This window comes from Drosophila kikkawai, chromosome 2L (genome assembly GCF_030179895.1).
Source record: "Drosophila kikkawai strain 14028-0561.14 chromosome 2L, DkikHiC1v2, whole genome shotgun sequence".
Classification (NCBI taxonomy): domain Eukaryota; kingdom Metazoa; phylum Arthropoda; class Insecta; order Diptera; family Drosophilidae; genus Drosophila; species Drosophila kikkawai.
Genome location: NC_091728.1, coordinates 24,878,202 through 24,895,195, shown reverse-complemented (window position 1 = coordinate 24,895,195; position 16,994 = coordinate 24,878,202). Strand labels below are relative to the sequence as shown.

The following is a 16,994-nucleotide window of genomic DNA, read 5'->3' as shown; positions in this document are numbered from 1 at the left end:
AAACAGAGTTTCATTACAGTTTACCTATACTTATTATGTTTACAGTTAGACAGTTACAGTTTTACATTCCCAGCTTTACATATTTTATACAATTACCGATCGCTTCTATGGCAGCTATATGATATATTTGTCCGATTTTTATGAAATTTATACCAAAATTCTAGAACAATAAAAAAAGCCTATATCTCAGAGTAGATAAAAATACGTTGAAAAACAACGAAGCAATAATTTTTTTCCTATTAATTTCCCGATCGTTCCTATGGCAGCTATATCATATAGTCGTCCGATTTTCATAAAATTTTTACAAAAATTCTAAAATAATATAAAATGGCCATATCTAAAAAATGATGGAAAAATATTGAAAAACAGCAAAGTTATAATTTTTTTCCTAAAAATTTATCGAACATTTGTATGGGAGCTATATGATATAGTCGTCCGATCCGGCCCGTTCCGACATATATAGCAGTGAGAGCATATAGAAGACTATATGCAAAGTTTCATTCAGATAGCTTTAAAACTGAGGGACTAGTTTGCGTAGAAACGGACAGACGGACAGACGGACAGACGGACAGACGGACATGGCTAGATCGACTCGGCTGTTGATGCTGATCAAGAATATATATACTTTATAGGGTCGGAAACGTCTCCTTCACTGCGTTGCAAACTTCTGACTGAAATTATAATACCCTGCAAGGGTATAAAAAACCTTCCTACGGTATCTATAACCTTTTGGAAACTAGCAGGAACAGATTTTACTGAATTTAAACGCGTTTCAATCGAAATTTCCATCCATAGTCCTTCGACTTTAGCAATTGTTTCCTTTCGAGCTCTTGTTAAGTTTGCACTCCTCTTGCGTTTTATGAAATCCCACACATTTTCTATGATGTATTAATACAATAACAATGAAATGATACAAAATGACTGTAACTCAAAAAGACGAAAATATATCCAAAAACACCGAAGTTATAATGTGTCAGTGAGGGTAGTCTCACAGTGAGAGCAATAAGAAGACTATCTACAAAGTTTCATTCAGATATATTCAAAACTTAGGGACTATTTTGCATAGAAATGTACAGACGGAAACGTATCGACTCGGCTGTCAATGCTGATCAAGAATATATTTACTTTATAGGGTCGGAAATGTCTCATTCACTGCGTTGCCAACTTATGACTAAAATAAGAATACCCTGGAAGGGTAAAAAAGGTATATCCATTTTGGTTCGCCTCAGTTTAAAGCTAAGGTTCGTGTCTTAACTAAACATTTGAGCGAGCGAGATGGATAGAGAAGATTAGAACTTTAATGTATGTTTCCCTGCCTACCTATTTATGCACAAGTTGGTATACTTACCTTTTATAGTTTCCGAGTTCTTTAGTTTTTATAAAAACTTACTGGTGCACCTAAGTCATCTCGACTGCTGATGCTGATCAGAAATATATATATTTTATAGGATAGGAACTATGTAAATTATGTGTTGTTAAGACCTTTGCTTAACTTAATTCCCTAAGAAGAACAACAAAAGTTGTAACCGGAAAACTATGTCCAAATCACCGATAAGGACCTCTGGAATGGCCAATCGAATAAATCAAATGATTATGATTATGACGAAGCTCTCTCTGAGGTGCTTCCCCCGAGGCGAATCAGAGTAAGTGCCGCCAAGTAGCGCTGTAAATCAGTAGCAAACGCAAAGATAAGGTGCTACTTTGGATCCCAGTCCCCTATATAAGCACCGCGCGACACCTCAATCTCCATCAAGTGATCGTCAACTATTACAGCTGGTAATCATGGTTTCCAAAGTGGCTCTTCTCCTCGCCGTCCTGGTCTGCAGCCAGTACATGGCCCAAGGGGTCTACGTCGTCTCCAAGGCGGAGTGGGGCGGTCGCGGCGCCAAGTGGACCGTCGGCCTGGGCAACTACCTGAGCTACGCCATCATCCACCACACCGCCGGCTCCTACTGCGAGACCCGCGCCCAGTGCAACGCCGTCCTGCAGAGTGTCCAGAGCTACCACATGGACTCTCTGGGCTGGCCCGATATCGGCTACAACTTCCTGATCGGCGGAGATGGCAACGTGTACGAGGGTCGTGGCTGGAACAACATGGGCGCCCATGCCGCTGAGTGGAATCCCTACAGCATCGGCATCAGCTTCCTGGGCAACTACAACTGGGACACTTTGGAGCCGAACATGATCTCCGCCGCCAAGCAGCTGCTGCAGGACGCCGTCAACCGCGGCCAGCTCAGCTCCGGCTACATCCTGTACGGCCATCGTCAGGTCAGCGCCACCGAGTGCCCCGGCACCCACATCTGGAACGAGATCCGCGGCTGGTCCCACTGGTCCGGTTAGACACCAATATTATTAAATCATTAAATTTGTGTTGAGGAAATCAATTCGAACTTTGTTACTTCTTGGGTGATCTGGCATTGGGTGGGTAATTGCGATTCGGCTGTGTAAACGAAAAATGACTTCCGGCCCCATTATCCATCTTCGTTTTGTAACCGAACACTCACGTTCGAGCTGTCAAAGTATTCATTCGTTCAATTTTCTCAAAAACTTTTCAAATCCAACGCAGCAGGAGCAGGATGTGTGCCTGCAAACTTGCAGAATATCATTATGTCGTCCGGACATTCGTGCCAAGCCTGACACATTTTTTTTTATTTCTTTTGAGGGACGAGATGATACCAAAACGAAAAAAAAAACGCAGTAAGAACAATTTACAACTTGCACCGAAAAGGACCAAAAGCCGAAGGAAACTTTACAGTTAGTGACCGCTTACCAGGGAGAACTATTTGCTACTTGAACCGCAGTCTCATTAACGACATCCTCGTTAACAAAGCCAGCTCTGAATGGGTCGCAGTTGTTTTTGTTTCCGCGCTTAATAACTTGCTCAAGCTTTCAGTTTGAGATTCATCTGCTCCCCCCTTTAGCCCGGCCAGAAGGAGAAGCCACTCGGAAGGCACTCGGATGGCTTGGCAAACTGGCTTGATAAAGTGCTTTGACCCACCCACTTTTCTCCAGCATCCTGGCCAGTTGCGAGTCCAGCCAACTTTTGGATTATGACAAGCTGAGAAATTTTCATGTTTTGACCACCAAGTGTAGGTATGATGAGCTGGGATTAGTTTAAACGGAAATTTACAGAAGCCACCTGCAGTCGGGAGCAACTAAGAGGTACAGGCCATCCCATAATTATTAGTATATTTTTTGTTGGTCTGAAGTTTGTCTTTCCGAAATGTACATTTTCGTATAGCATACTTTTAGAGAACGCCTTTTTACGAATTTTGTGAAAAAATAAACAAGTATTAATCGGTTCAGAATAAGGAATATGCCTCATAGTAAAGGGTATTTTTATGAACCATGCAGTCTATTTACAAGTTACAAGACATGTACATATATGCTCGGTTTAGTAACACCATATCATTCAGTTTCCCCGATCTACCACTACGTCATCGCACAGAAAAGAAGTTCCCATTATGAGAAAGTTATCTTGTGGATCCTATTTGAAAATATATAGCAGTGATCACTAATCTAATCAACATTTTAACTCAACATTCTACGCCTCTGATTGCCAATATTTTGATAGTATTTTGGTGTGTGCCTCAATGATTCCTATCAGCCACTTATTACACTTAATATTTTGAAAATGCCCATAAATTATTTAGCGAAAAGCCTTCATTATCAATGGTGATAACAACAAAAATTTTAAAATGGCTGAAAAAGATTTATATGCGAAACAACAAACGAGTCGTATGATGATGCTCCATGTCATAAGAGCCACAGTGTGGCAATGTTTACTATTTTAATTGTATACAAGAAATAAGTAGTATTAATTAGTTCAATAATTAATAAAATAAGAAAATTTAAAGTATAATTAGACATTTACAAATATAGTAGTCACGAAAAAGAAGTTCCTGAATAGCAGAACAGGACTTTGGGGACTTCTACAAGTTTCAAAAAAGCTTGAAAGCACAGGACGTTTTATAGCAAAGGATATTTTTTATATACCATTTGGGATTTATGACAAGTTTATCCGTTTTATAAATTAACTTGAAAGCTCCTGAGTTTTACAAGGCCGTGGTCTCCAAAAAGTCCAGTTTAACCCTGCTATTTTGCATTAAGGAGTTTTGTTATTTAAAACTTTATTGAAAATCATTTCCTGAATAAATACGACGAATACTTTAATAAAATATTATATGCATAATGGAAGATAATAAAATGGAATTACCGTATAATTTGGATTTATATAAATCAGCAGTTTGCCAAAAACCTCAAACTAAAGGCATGTCAGCTTGCCATAATTTTTTGCACTATAATAAAAGCTCAGATTTTATTTTCCCCTACATAGATACTAACATAAACATTGTATTTTATGAAAGGTATGGCAACTTTTAAGCCAGAAGTACAAAGAATTAATCTTGTTTTATCTGCCATAAAAGCCCGAGAAGGAAATATTAAAAATGGCTTCTGGATGATAATGAAGGTAAAGCTACTTTAAAAACTGGAAATTCTGGCCCCTCACCAGATCCATTCACAATATTTTGATAGGTCTTTGTTGAGACCAATATACACTCTTTTAGCCGTCCTGAGGGGCGGGTATTTTAGACAAATTAATTAATGCCACTTGGCCTGATTAGAAGTGTGATTGGGACCGTCGTCATCGCCGTATCGGGATCTGGCCACCAGATAGTCCCCGCCGTATCAGATGGAAGCACACGCCTGGATCGTCCGCGAACTTCACATCGGCTGTCAGGCGATAAGCCGAGTTTCCGACTATATAAGGGTCCGATTCCGCTACAGGGCACACAATCGATCCGCAACCATGGCAAACAAAGCTCTCGTCCTTCTGGCCGTTCTCTTCTGCGCCCAGGCCGTTCTCGGCGTCACCATCATCTCGAAGTCGGAGTGGGGAGGCCGTTCAGCCAAGAGCAAGTCCACCCTGGCCTCCAAGCTGAGCTATGCCGTCATCCACCACACCGCCGGCAACTACTGCTCCACCAAGGCCGCTTGCATCACCCAGCTGAAGAACATCCAGGCCTACCACATGGACTCCCTGGGCTGGGCCGATATCGGCTACAACTTCCTCATCGGCGGCGATGGCAACGTGTACGAGGGACGTGGTTGGAACGTGATGGGAGCCCATGCCACCAACTGGAACTCCAAGTCCATTGGCATCTCCTTCCTGGGTAACTACAACACCGACAAGATCACCTCCGCCCAGATCACCGCTGCCAAGGGTCTGCTCTCCGACGCCGTGTCCCGCGGCCAGATCGTGTCCGGCTACATCCTGTACGGCCATCGTCAGGTCGGCTCCACCGAGTGCCCCGGCACCAACATCTGGAACGAGATCAAAACCTGGTCCAACTGGAAGGCCTAAGTTCGCCAAAAGAATGCATTAAAAAACAAAAAAAAAAAAAAGTTTTAATAAAATAAATTTCATATAAAAACGTAAAAATACAAATATCACACACATGCAAACTCAGCGGGTGCTTTTCTTACGGGGAGTTCCCTGGGATTAAGTGCTTCAATGCATTCGGGGTCACTTTGGATTCGTGAATACTGATTACTCATTAATTTAAATGCGTAAACATTTCGCTTAAGGAGAAAAATAACATAGAATTCGAACTTTAAAAATCAATTATGTACGCAAGGTATAAGGCGCAATAAAAACTTTAAATTTACTTTTAATTTTTTCGTTTTTACCTATGTTTCGGTCACCATTCATAAAAAACGTTGTATCATGACGAAGTGAATCAAATCTATTATCATCGGCATGAAATTATCGTATATTTGAACCTAAATGTGGGTAACTTCTATTATTTTATAAGGAGAGGGAAACAAAACTAAATTTTCTGATAATTTAAGTTTTTTTTTAAAGCTGAATTTATTTGTTTTTTTGCTATTAATCCTTAATAAAATATAGGTACATAATAAGTACAAAAAAGGTCGAAAAATGCTTAACTTTCGACCCACTACTTTGTATATCGCAAACAACAGTATAAATGAGCGTTTATATTGACTAAAGTCTCGCTAAGTGTCGAAAAGACAAACTCAGAAATGGGCGTTTACTAAGTCAAAACCATTTCAGCCTTTATCTCGCTATACTAATATTAACATCTCTTCGTTAAAGATGTCGCTAAAGAGTCGCAAACGATTTGTTTTCGAACTACCGAAAATTCATTATTTTTGGGGCCTTGGTTAGTTTTTTATTGTTTTCGCATCCTAAAAGCCAGTTGTTTACTTTTACGCAACTCTTGTAATATCGCTCCCAGAGCTTTAGTTCACTGGGTAAGAATAAACCGTGATTTCTAGCATAATAAAGCTAGCATCCCTCTCAGGGCAATATCCCCAACGCTTCGTATAGATTCCTTCCAATTCATATCATCAAAATCAGGTTTTTCTATCCCAACATGTAACAGTTCCATTCTCTAAGAGATTTCATTTATTAATATTAATACTACAAAACAAAAAGCAATGAATAATTGTAATATAAACTAATATTTATTCGAATATCTCTGCATATTTAGTATACAGTTATACATTTAGATATTGTACATACATAAAACTGTTCGCTTGCTGTGGTATCGATACACAATAGTAAAATACAAGTGATATATGTATATATCGTATTAAATGGATTATGTATGCATGCCTGTGCTGTGGATTCAGTACTCGGTAATCAATATGCATAGAGTCTTACGAGATATAGCTTAGAACATAGAACATCCGTTTGGAAAGCGACACTCTCTCTCTCTATCTGGTAACAACTACTTGGATCTAGACTAACTCTGAGGTGCTCAGGCTAACTCGGGCTAAATGAGAAACGGTTCTAACAGACTGCTGCAGCTTAGATGCGGCCGAAAAGGAATTGAAGCTTTCCTTGCCAGCATCGCAAAATGTTTTTCTGTTTTTGGTGTTGTATGTTTACTTAATGAGCAGCAACTAGAGCATCTTAATTGTACGTTAAACAACAATAATGAGCGACGGCTAAAAGCGAAAACTCGTTTCGGTTTCGTTTCTCTGAAAACACCAACACTGATCAATTGCATCGAAGCGACTATAAAGACCGTGTGCCTGTGTGCCGGGAATGAAAGCAGGTCGTCGGGGCAAGAACGGGATGTGGGAGAGGGGGTGCGTGTGTGTTTGCGTGTGTCACAACCCACTCGCCATGAGAAACAAACTGATCCAAATCAATAACTTAAGCCTGGCTCTCATCGCGCCCACCAAACACTTGTCCCGGAATGTGGGGTTCACGGTGCAGTGGCGACTGCGATGGCACCTGCACTTGGGCGTCGGCCACATCGTTGTACGGCGGTGGCGGTGGAATGCCTCCGATCACCTCCACGCCAGCGTCGATCACCTCCAAGTCGTCATCGTCATCGTCCTCCCCATCGATGTTGGCATTCACGGCGGCATCGCTTCGGCGCATCGGTGGCGTGTTGGCGTTCACATGCACGGTATTGTTGTTGTTCGGTATATCATTGTTGTTGTCCAGGTTGTCATCCGTGTTGGAGGCGGCATTGGCCGTGGTGGCTGCTCCAAGGGCAACAAACAACGGTGCCACCGATGGATTAACCTCGCCCCCCTCGGCTGTGCCCTCATCCTCAGGATAGTTCGACATGGCCACCTGATAGGACGGCGGCGGAGCCTGCTTCAAGTATTGGGCAATCGCCTCATCGTAATTGGGCAACAAGGTGGAGTACGAACGCTCCTCGGCGCCAAAAGCTCCGCCCACGCTGTGCACACCAGTTGGCGGCTCCAGGAAGGGGAACAGGGTGCGAACATGCTGCTGGCGAAGGGTCAAGTACTTGTAGCAGCGCCAAACGATGCCAATGCAATAGGCCTTGAGGAAAACAATGCAGATAAAGACGACCAGGACCACGACGACCAGCTCCTCGGGCGGCAGTTCCAGCAGCTTCTCGCGCCACGGCAAGCGATGCGATTCGGCAATGATGCTGTGGATGGCCTGCAGGTAGCACAGATATCCAGCGGCAGTCAGCCTGTAGTAGCAAATTAAATCACGGTATTAATATACTAATCGCTACTGACAGGGTCGCAGAAACCCCTAAGGGAGACCAGATTACAGACAAGATCCCTAGAGATTTCTGCAGTCACCCCCTAACTATAGTCCTCACGTGGTTATGGCGAAATCAAACAACTGCAGGCAGAAGAAGGGCAAAAGATGCGAGGGTTTCCCCTTGATAGTGCCGTAGATCATCATCAGCGTAATGGCTATCATGCAGGTGCAGACCAAGCCGCCCATGTCAAAGTTCTCTGCAAAAAGGGGGGTGGAAAACGTGAATTTAAATTCGTTGCACCGTTGGTTCTCTCCACTGCTTACGGTAACGCTTACGATAGTTGAAGGAATGATCGCGGTAGGCATACGGCGGATCGACTTTGCTCAGCGGCGTAGGCAGTGCCGGGGCGCTCAGGTCGACGGTGTAGTCATGAGTGCCTCCGCCCTCCAGCTCGTCCATCATCTCGGGATTGCGCCAGATAACGGCAAGAACGCTTAAAGCCAAAATATTTAAAAACTGCAAGTAAAATAGGATACTTGTGTAAGTAACTAATTATGATAGTTAAAAGATTTTAAGGCATTTTAAATAGATAAAGATATATTTCAACAATATAAGAAAGCAGCTGAATCCTCTAAATATGTGGTTAAAACTAGATTGTATTGGCTTACAAGTGCCGCTATGTTACATCCAAAAATTTGGGCGCTTGGTACACTTTCAGGAGTTCCGCAAGCGGCTCCTATCTTTCATCCATCCATGAATATAGTTGTATATGAACGCGGTGTGACCTGCTACTGATCCATATCTGTTTGTTGCCAAAGTTTCGAAACAGGCTGGAGTAACTCTCCTGTTTGGCAGAGGAGTTGCCATCTGAGGTTTCCTCTACTTCCCGGTTTCTAGAGCTTTGCAAGGCTACTAGGACTACTTAGGTATACTTAATCGGGATATCTAGATAATAATCTGGTCAAAACAAAACTAGGTGACTTCACCTGCTTTAATTAAAAATCAATATTTTCTTAAGGATCCAAGATGAAAGAATGCAATTGGCAAATCGACTGCATTTGAACTAGAACGAATAGCTTTATTTAGGAACTTGTAGCTTTGGATATCTTGGCTGGTATGGAGCCCAGTTATTGAAAATGATTTGCCGCTGGCTAACCCTAATACTGCTAGTACCTGTCGTGCTGGCCAATGAGCACTGTGATGCCACCCAAACCATTCACGTGAAGTCGCGACATTACCCCAGAAAACATCCTCCTTGTCGGTACAAGTTCAGACCTCGAACCTGCACTTGCGGCTGGTCAACGGCCATAGATCGTCGGATCGTCAATGGAGAAAACGCGCATGTTGGTGAATTTCCTAGCATGGTAGCTCTCAAGGATGTGACCAACCGTCTAGAGAGAACCTTTTGGTGGGAATAATTCTAAATGTATAAATATTGTTATATTTTTGTTGTATTTTTTTAGTGGCTCGTAGATATATTCTGACGGCTGCCCATTGCCTCAAACACGTGCGCCTTGCATCGCATATTGCAGCTATTCCTGGCACAACCGATCTTAAGAATCGTAAGTATCACGGCTTTATTTTAAATGAAAACTATATAAGGTTAGATGACGAGCTCATCATATATACTGTATATAACGTTTACATTCCACTTGATTCTTCTAGCGACCGCGTCCAAGTACTACAAAAGGTTTATGATACAACGATCGATACCCCACAGCCAGCACGATATTGCGATCTTGGTAACGGTTGAAAATATGTTCTGGAGTCGTGGTGTAGGTCCTGCTTGCCTAATGCCCGTGGGATCGTGAGTTTACAATAATGTTCATAATGAAAACTCTAGTTAATATTAATACATATGTTCTGCTAAGGAATCAAACGTTCGAATACGAGTCCGTCGTAGTGGTCGGATTCGGAACATCTAAATTCGGTGGACCTATAACAAATGGTTTACGCAAGATCAACCTGATCGTGACCACCAATGAAGTGTGCCAGGCCGAGTACCAGGGACTTGACACCATATTGCCAAGTCAGATATGCGCCTACGATCACTCGGGCAGACACCGCGACTCCTGTCAGTTCGATTCTGGGGGTCCAGTCTACCTGATTAAGGGCAGGCAACACTTGATTGGTATTATTAGTAGGGGCAAAAGTTGTGCGGAAAGTGCCTATGCAATGGGCATTAATACCCGGGTCACATCCTTCCTCAACTGGATGCACCCGCAGATGCACAACTTATATTGTCCGGTTGAAATTAAATCAAAATAAAAAAGCGGGACTTTTCCACAATTCTATAATTATTAAACTGATTGATTTCTGGCAGCAATATTTTGGAAAATGTTTTGAAAACGTTTAGAAGTTAGCAGCGTTCCTAGCTTGGTTCTGATTAATGTAGAACAATATAAAGCGTCAAGAATTCAGAGGGGAATTCAGAGATATCTCAAAATCTAAAAGTTTCCCAAGTGCGTTTTGCAGGTGGTGTGGTGTGGGGTGTGTGCTTTGCGGAGTGCGGAGTGCGGAGTGTGCGGGTCCGAGCTCATCATGATAAGCAAAAATAGATAAGGCTCGTCCGCCAGCTTTGATTTGCAGCCTGTGTGCTGATAGATGACAGCTGAATTAACAATTCCCGGATTTATGACTCGGCCGCCACATCAAGAACATTCCTCCAGAAGAAAGATATATGTACGCCAGCAAAGGCAAGAGTAAAGCCGCTCAGAAGAGTAAATATTTTCGCATCATCCGTCGTCGGGTACGTGTAGTTCTTAAAAATAACTGAAACAGCTCATAGAAACACGAGTCTGTATCTCATTACTGTTTGCTCAAATGGCCATAGCTGGATATACGATACAGTATAGCAGTATCTGAAGCATCTGTTGCTCAAGTTGAAGGCCGCCTTTTTAGCTTTTGACGACACCTCGCAACCTTTGATGCAGTATTTTTCTTTGTTTTTGCTTAGTCTATTAAAAACTTTAGAAACATAATGCCGCAGCTTATCTGCAATCTGCAATCGCAGTGAGTCAACAATAGGCTTCGATTTCTGGATTTGCTGGAAAACAACAAACCGCTAAAACTATCTCTAATATACAGAAAGTAAACAAAGAGACCCTCGAGATTGCCGGTAGGTGCTGCTGATAGCTCCTCCAGTGCTTGTCCAACTGCAATCACGGCCGCATGTGACGAGAGTTTTACAGCAAAACGTGACCTGAGCGGTAATAAACAAGCGATATCAAAGCAGGAGGAACGGCATTAGGAGAAAATGTGCGGATCAGTGGATGCACACGAACGGAGTACAGAGAAAATAAATATAATAATTTAATTCCGTAGGGTTTTCAAGAGCCATAGATTTGTATAATTTCAATATTGTTTATGTTTGCTCTGAATCATACAGATATGTATGTGAAATAATGATATTAATACCAGTTTTTAGCTTTAATTTCGATTAACTCTTCTAGTCATTTTTTTTTTTTTTTTGGTTCATATTATAAACAATCTTTTCTGAATATTGTAAAATTCCTTATAATAAAGAAATTTCCTTTCTAAATCATAACAGGAATTAATTATAGTGTTTGTTTCTTAAAGTTACAATAAATAATATTCATTTTAATAGTAAAACCACTCTTCATTATTATTAATAAACAACTTTATACCCAGTATCCGGTTCTGGTAAGCTTGCATTAATTTTTTCTGATTGCTAAACCAACTGCCTACATAATTCTCTCAGTGTTGAGTCATGGCATGCGGAGTCACGAAATTGTGAAAGGTTAGTTTCATATAACATTGTAATTAATAAAATAAATAATAAATAAAAAAAAAATACATCAGCTGACGCACTAAAAAATTCGATTCCATTGACGTCACAGGCGGGGAAAGCTGCGACTTTTTTTTTTGCCAGAGTTACTGGCTTCGTACAGTTTGACAGTGACTCGGCGGCGGCTTGCCAATTGATTTTTCCCCTCCGTGACACTGAACAGGGTCAAATTTCGCACAGCCCACTGACAAATTGCATGCGTGGGTGACGGCGTTGGCGCAAGCAAGTACAGGTGTGTATACGCCCTTAGCTGCACTTTGGTGCCTCAAAAGGTCAACTTACCAGGTGCCACAGGCCGATCATCAGGGTGGCTGTGTGGACATGGAGTCCAAAGCAGCAGGTAAACTCCTTCAGGTGACGATTTCCTCCTCCGCTGCTGCTTGCTCCGGCGGCGCCATTGTTGTTGCTGGCGGCAGCGGCGGTGCTGTGGAGCTGGTTGCGTTGCGGACCCATTTTCAGATGGATCCTGAACATTGCACGCCCCACAAACTGCGAAAGATACGGGCGAATGGAAAATCACGCATTAATTGTGTGTTGTTACTGCACCAACACCAACAGAGAAGCACCAGGGCACACACACTGCAGTGTCTTGTTATTGTGTGCCACTTTTCACGGCTGCTAGGCGAAAATGTACCACTTGGCCATTTTACGCAATTGATTTGGCAATTGATTTCGTTTCACTTGTTTGGCCCACCTTCGCTGTATTTAGTAATGCAACGCGCACGGGTTTTCAAGTCCAATTCGTTTCTGGCTTTGGTGTATTCAATTTTATTTGCTGCGCACCGAGAAAAATTGAGCACACTTTTCCTCGCTAGTGCGAAAATCCTGCGCGGCAAGTCACACTAACTGCGGGCGTTGTGCAACACTGTCCGAGTTCATGCGCGCAATTACTTGAACAAGCTATATATAATAATTTATATATTTATAAATTAATATAAATTAAATAAATATTTATAAATTTTTTGGCAATTGTGTTTGTTATTTTTAATCTTTTAAAATCATTAATCTGCAAACTTCTTTATTTAAAAATGCTTAAAAATTTGGCGATTAATAATTTTATTACAACACCACTGAAAACCATAAAAAAAATATGATTTAGGGACTTTTTGTTAACTTTACCCTTCCCAAGGAATATCAGCCGGCCGGTATAGAAAAGCGCGAATATTATGCCTGAGTTTTGTTAAAAGGGGGCTAATAAGATTTTGGCCCGCCCTAGCGACCAACCCAAGTACGTTAATGGGGGACTAATTCATTAAATAAAATGAAAGGTACAAGCATTCTAGGTATGTCGAAAATATAATTTTTATTTTTTTTATTGCATTTTCTTCAAGTATATACTGTTGAGAATACTCTCACAAAAATTCATAACGATCGGAGCATTAGAACCGAACTTGTAGCTATTTATAGCGCACTACCTGCACGCCGGCCGGAAGAAACTTGTAACTATAAGCGCGATTATCTTAGAATCACGATTACTAAAAAACTATTAATCCGATCAACACCAAATTTTGACCACTTATTTATTATAATAATAGCTAGTCCGTGAACGAAGGATTTTCAATTTTTTGAAAACTTCCTTTCTTAGAGCATAAAAATCGGAAATCTTACCCCTTAAAAAGGACATTTTTTGTTAAAACCGTTGCCATTTTTTTTAATATTAATTTTTACAAATCCTTCGTACTAACTAAATTGTTTGAATCTTTGATTTCTAATGAACCGTTCTCGGGATATGATGTCCACCGCAAGTCACTATCGGAAAAAGGCGGTCTTGGAATTCGGCCATAACATTTTTATTATTTAACAATTTTTTATGAAAAAATGTTAATAAGCACCCATAAAGATGTACTAAACAACGCCGGCAAAACATTTTTAATAAATATTTTTAATGTGGTCGAAAAAAAATTGATCAAATTTCTTTTTTTTTTTTTATGCGCGGTACAACTGTGTATAACCCCTTAAGCGGTCACACTTTTCATCGGGACAAGAATAAATACATATTTGAAAGATGAGCGCCGCTAAAAATTTTTTCGGCAAGTGAAAATGGATCTGCCAAGTGCAACATTTGTGACAGCAACATAAAAATTAGTGCCAATAGCTTCAACCTGCTATCGCATTTAAAAATCAAACACCAAGACGCGTATATTAGGAGCAAAGAACTCAGAATACACGAAACGCTGTAAAAAAAATGCGCGGGAAATAGCGGCATATGTACATAGTATGTGAATTCTGCGTTTTCTTGGAAATGGAAATAAATCAAAAGATATAACAGAAGCTTTAATTTTTTTACTTTGTAAGGACAACATTCCTGTGCGTAGTGTCGAAAAGGAGGGGTTAAAAGACCTTATTAAATTAAGTTTTCCTAAATATTGATTCCTAGCCGATCATTTTTATTTTAAATTAAAATTGTTATAGATGATCCACTTCGATCTCTTTGATCGACTACGAAACATTATTGAGTGAGGTATTGCAAAATCACGCAGTGTGGGATAAAAAAAAAATATATACTATTCGAATAGAATTGTAACAGAAAAAATTGTAAGGATGCTATGGCCAGGATAATGACTCAGTTGGCCCAGGAGTCCTCTACAGAAAATATTTATAATTTTGCGGAGACAGGCAGGAGAAAGGACGGGCCCGAAGGCCGGTATGTTTATTTGGGTGCGAAAAGGGGCAGGCGATGGTCAGGAACACTCCCGAAATCCGGGCAACCGGCTCCGCAAGCCGTTATCCGATTGCCAGATCCGGGACGAAGGCGCATCTTCCGAAGTCGGACCGATCCCGCAAAGCCGGGGTACCGGTGAGATGGGTGAGATGGGGCCGCCCGGAATCGGAGGAGACCGGTCCCGCAAGCCGAGATCCAGTTTCCCCGATATGCCCGAACAAACGGGATCCGGGTGAGGGCCACCAGCCCCGCAAAACCATGTGCCGGTCGCCCTGGGTGTCGGGGAAAAGGGCTCCAAAACGGAGAGACGGTCCCGCAGGCCGAGTACCGCTTCGCCGCCTCGGGAGAGAAAATGTGGACACCTAACCAGGAAGAAGGCCGATCCCGCATGCCGGGGTACCGGCCCCTCCTCTAAGAAAGGAGAAGCGAAGGGTTGCCGACCACGCTGGCCATGTGCCGGTGGCCCTTGCTCTCCAGAAATAATGGGGCGCCAAGAGCCTCTTGGCAAGAGGGTAAATAATATTCCGCCGTTGGGTTCGTTTATATGTCCAGAGCTTATTTTACAATGTTGGCAAACCTAACTGTTCCCTATCGCACTCCGAGTCCTCCCCCGCAGGGGTTGGCCCTTGGCCAGCTCACCAGTAGCTTACTCCAACTCCATTATTCCAATGGTATTCCTGTAGCTCCGTGGCACGTCTGGTCTGTTGCTGGTATTCCGAGAGAAGAGAGCGGGCTCGGCTTGCCGAGGCCCTTTTATAGGCCGTCGGCGATCGGTGGCGTCGTTTTACTCCCGGTGAGCTTCGGCTGGTGTCATGGCCGCCGATCTGCTGTTCGGGCCCTGTCGTGTGTGCCGACGCCATGCTTTGGCTGATCGGGCCTTGCCTTCGGGTGTTTGCCGAAGACGGTTCGGCTGGCCGTCCTTCGGCTCGGTCGGCTGCCGGCTTCGGCTGCTCGTGTGTATGTTCGGCCGCTCGATGTTTTCTTCGGCTCCCAGCAGACAAAAACTCCGTAAAAAATATTAAAAACTGAAGTTTTGCGGACCGCAGGCGGACAAAACGTCCGATTTTAGGCTCAAGATCGGTAGCAAAGTAAATTACCTGTCCTGGGTTTTGTGGCACCAAAACCTCTCATTTTCGGATCACGAACTAATAGCGTTTGCGGACGCTGTGGCGAGACCGGAAACAGTACCGATAGCAACCCCTTTACGATACCCGAAAAAGGATCGTTTGCTGACCTGTGGCAATACCGCAGGAAGTACTGTTTGCGGACCTTTTGACGATGCGTTTCAGATACGTTTTTAATATCTATTTCCAACTAAATTTTTTTTAGAATTTCGGGTTTTTTAAATGTAAATAAAACATACATTTATTTATGTTTATCATTATTTATTAGTTATCATTATTTAACTTAAAAAATAAACATTTTACTGAAGATTTGTAAAACTTACAACTAATAATACTAATACAAACCGTCCTGTGCATTCTGCTTTTGTGTCTGCTTGCATCCTCCAACGCAAATTTGTTTATAAAAGCGGCTGTAAAAATATAAATTATTATAAGTATATACGTATTAAAAAATATACGAAAAATATACATACCTTTGACGGATGACGTAATAAGCATCTCTCGAATGGACATTTTGGACTCTGTCCCAAACCAGGACCATTGGCGCGCCACTTCGTCGGAAATTAAGTCTCGCCACCATAAATAAATATAAATCTAGTCAATATTAGTTCATTAGTAAGAGATTGTACATATTAATCAATTTAAATTTAACACTTACCGATGAAAACACGTGCGTCTTTTAAAAAACTGTTCACTCACGTCCGCACAACTCGCCGGTCAAAAGGAAAAGAGTCGCAACGGGAAAAATTCCACAAACCAAAAGAGTTAAAAGATGATGCAATAATATTTGCCTCTCGCTCATTTGCAGCGAAATAACAAAAAACAGGCAAGCGACAAAAAAAGGAAGGAGAAGAACCGTTCATCGAGTTCTAGAAATTTCGTTGACGACAAGATTTTTAACGCGTGCAGTGCGTTTTAGTGTCCGTTAGCGGGACATTTGCACGGGTCCCAGTGTTAGCCCGTTTCAGTATCTGTTTTCGGACCAGGTTTCGACAATTAGGCAAACCTATTGCGGTAAGTCCGCTTTTTGGCCGCCCACTGTACGTTTCAGTGTCCGTTAGCAATACGTTTTCGGTACATTCACGGGGAACGCCACAGTTTTGCTTTTCGTCCGTTTGCGCGTCCGTTTTTGAGCATTCCCCGAACCTAATGCGGAAACTCCGATTCTTTGTTCGCATTTAATATTTTTAGCGGACATTTCTCGGATCCATCCGCACTGAGACCGCTCTTTGCCTGCTGGGGCTGTTCGTGGTTCTTCGGCCGCTCGTGTGTGTGTTCGGTCGCTCGTCGTCTCTTCGTTGTTTTTCTCTTAACTCTCGGGCGCGTTTCTCTTAAACCTAGGCCCTACTACTAAATCCCTAACTAGTGTGCCCTTCGTGGGTCTTAGTATTTTG

General features: G+C 42.2%; 4 protein-coding genes across 5 annotated transcripts; 3 read left to right on the top strand and 1 right to left on the bottom strand.

Moving 5' to 3' along the window:
- The first annotated feature begins 1,743 nt into the window (after nt 1-1,743).
- PGRP-SC1b (Peptidoglycan recognition protein SC1b) lies at nt 1,744-2,384 on the top strand. Its single transcript, XM_017172413.3, has one exon. The coding sequence runs from the start codon at nt 1,783-1,785 to the stop codon at nt 2,338-2,340; it is 558 nt and encodes a 185-aa protein (XP_017027902.1). The 5' UTR covers nt 1,744-1,782; the 3' UTR covers nt 2,341-2,384.
- Nucleotides 2,385-4,784: 2,400 nt separating this feature from the next.
- PGRP-SC2 (Peptidoglycan recognition protein SC2) lies at nt 4,785-5,470 on the top strand. The gene has a single exon (XM_017172414.3). It carries the CDS (start codon nt 4,811-4,813, stop codon nt 5,363-5,365), a length of 555 nt encoding a protein of 184 aa, XP_017027903.1. The 5' UTR covers nt 4,785-4,810; the 3' UTR covers nt 5,366-5,470.
- Nucleotides 5,471-6,470: 1,000 nt separating this feature from the next.
- On the bottom strand, nt 6,471-12,661 carry LOC108078506 (tetraspanning orphan receptor). Of its 2 annotated transcripts, none has more exons than XM_017172408.3 (5): nt 12,509-12,661; nt 12,097-12,303; nt 8,330-8,522; nt 8,124-8,262; nt 6,471-7,988 (listed from the first exon to the last, which is right to left on the bottom strand). In XM_017172408.3, the coding sequence occupies exons 2-5, from the start codon at nt 12,286-12,288 to the stop codon at nt 7,187-7,189; spliced, it is 1,326 nt and encodes a 441-aa protein (XP_017027897.1). In that variant the 5' UTR covers nt 12,289-12,303; nt 12,509-12,661; the 3' UTR covers nt 6,471-7,186. The 2 variants fall into 2 exon arrangements, with proteins under 2 accessions (XP_017027897.1, XP_017027898.1); XM_017172409.3 differs by having other exon boundaries at nt 8,342-8,522.
- LOC138927939 (venom serine protease-like) lies at nt 9,143-10,274 on the top strand. Its single transcript, XM_070283449.1, has 4 exons — nt 9,143-9,353; nt 9,470-9,568; nt 9,672-9,813; nt 9,878-10,274. Exons 1-4 carry the CDS (start codon nt 9,143-9,145, stop codon nt 10,272-10,274), a joined length of 849 nt encoding a protein of 282 aa, XP_070139550.1.
- Nucleotides 12,662-16,994: the final 4,333 nt, after the last annotated feature.

Bases quoted from the DNA above. Each gene is read 5' to 3' on its own strand.
- PGRP-SC2 (XM_017172414.3), top strand. From the start codon at position 4,811: ATGGCAAACAAAGCTCTCGTCCTTCTGGCCGTTCTCTTCTGCGCCCAG.
- PGRP-SC1b (XM_017172413.3), top strand. From the start codon at position 1,783: ATGGTTTCCAAAGTGGCTCTTCTCCTCGCCGTCCTGGTCTGCAGCCAG.
- LOC138927939 (XM_070283449.1), top strand. From the start codon at position 9,143: ATGATTTGCCGCTGGCTAACCCTAATACTGCTAGTACCTGTCGTGCTG. The intron at 9,569-9,671 runs GTAAGTATCACG...TGATTCTTCTAG, and splicing joins CACAACCGATCTTAAGAATC to CGACCGCGTCCAAGTACTAC. The intron at 9,814-9,877 runs GTGAGTTTACAA...TGTTCTGCTAAG, and splicing joins TGCCTAATGCCCGTGGGATC to GAATCAAACGTTCGAATACG.
- LOC108078506 (XM_017172408.3), bottom strand. From the start codon at position 12,288: ATGTTCAGGATCCATCTGAAAATGGGTCCGCAACGCAACCAGCTCCAC. The intron at 8,263-8,329 runs GTAAGCAGTGGA...CCCTTTTTGCAG, and splicing joins CAACTATCGTAAGCGTTACC to AGAACTTTGACATGGGCGGC. The intron at 7,989-8,123 runs GTGAGGACTATA...TTGCTACTACAG, and splicing joins TTTGATTTCGCCATAACCAC to GCTGACTGCCGCTGGATATC.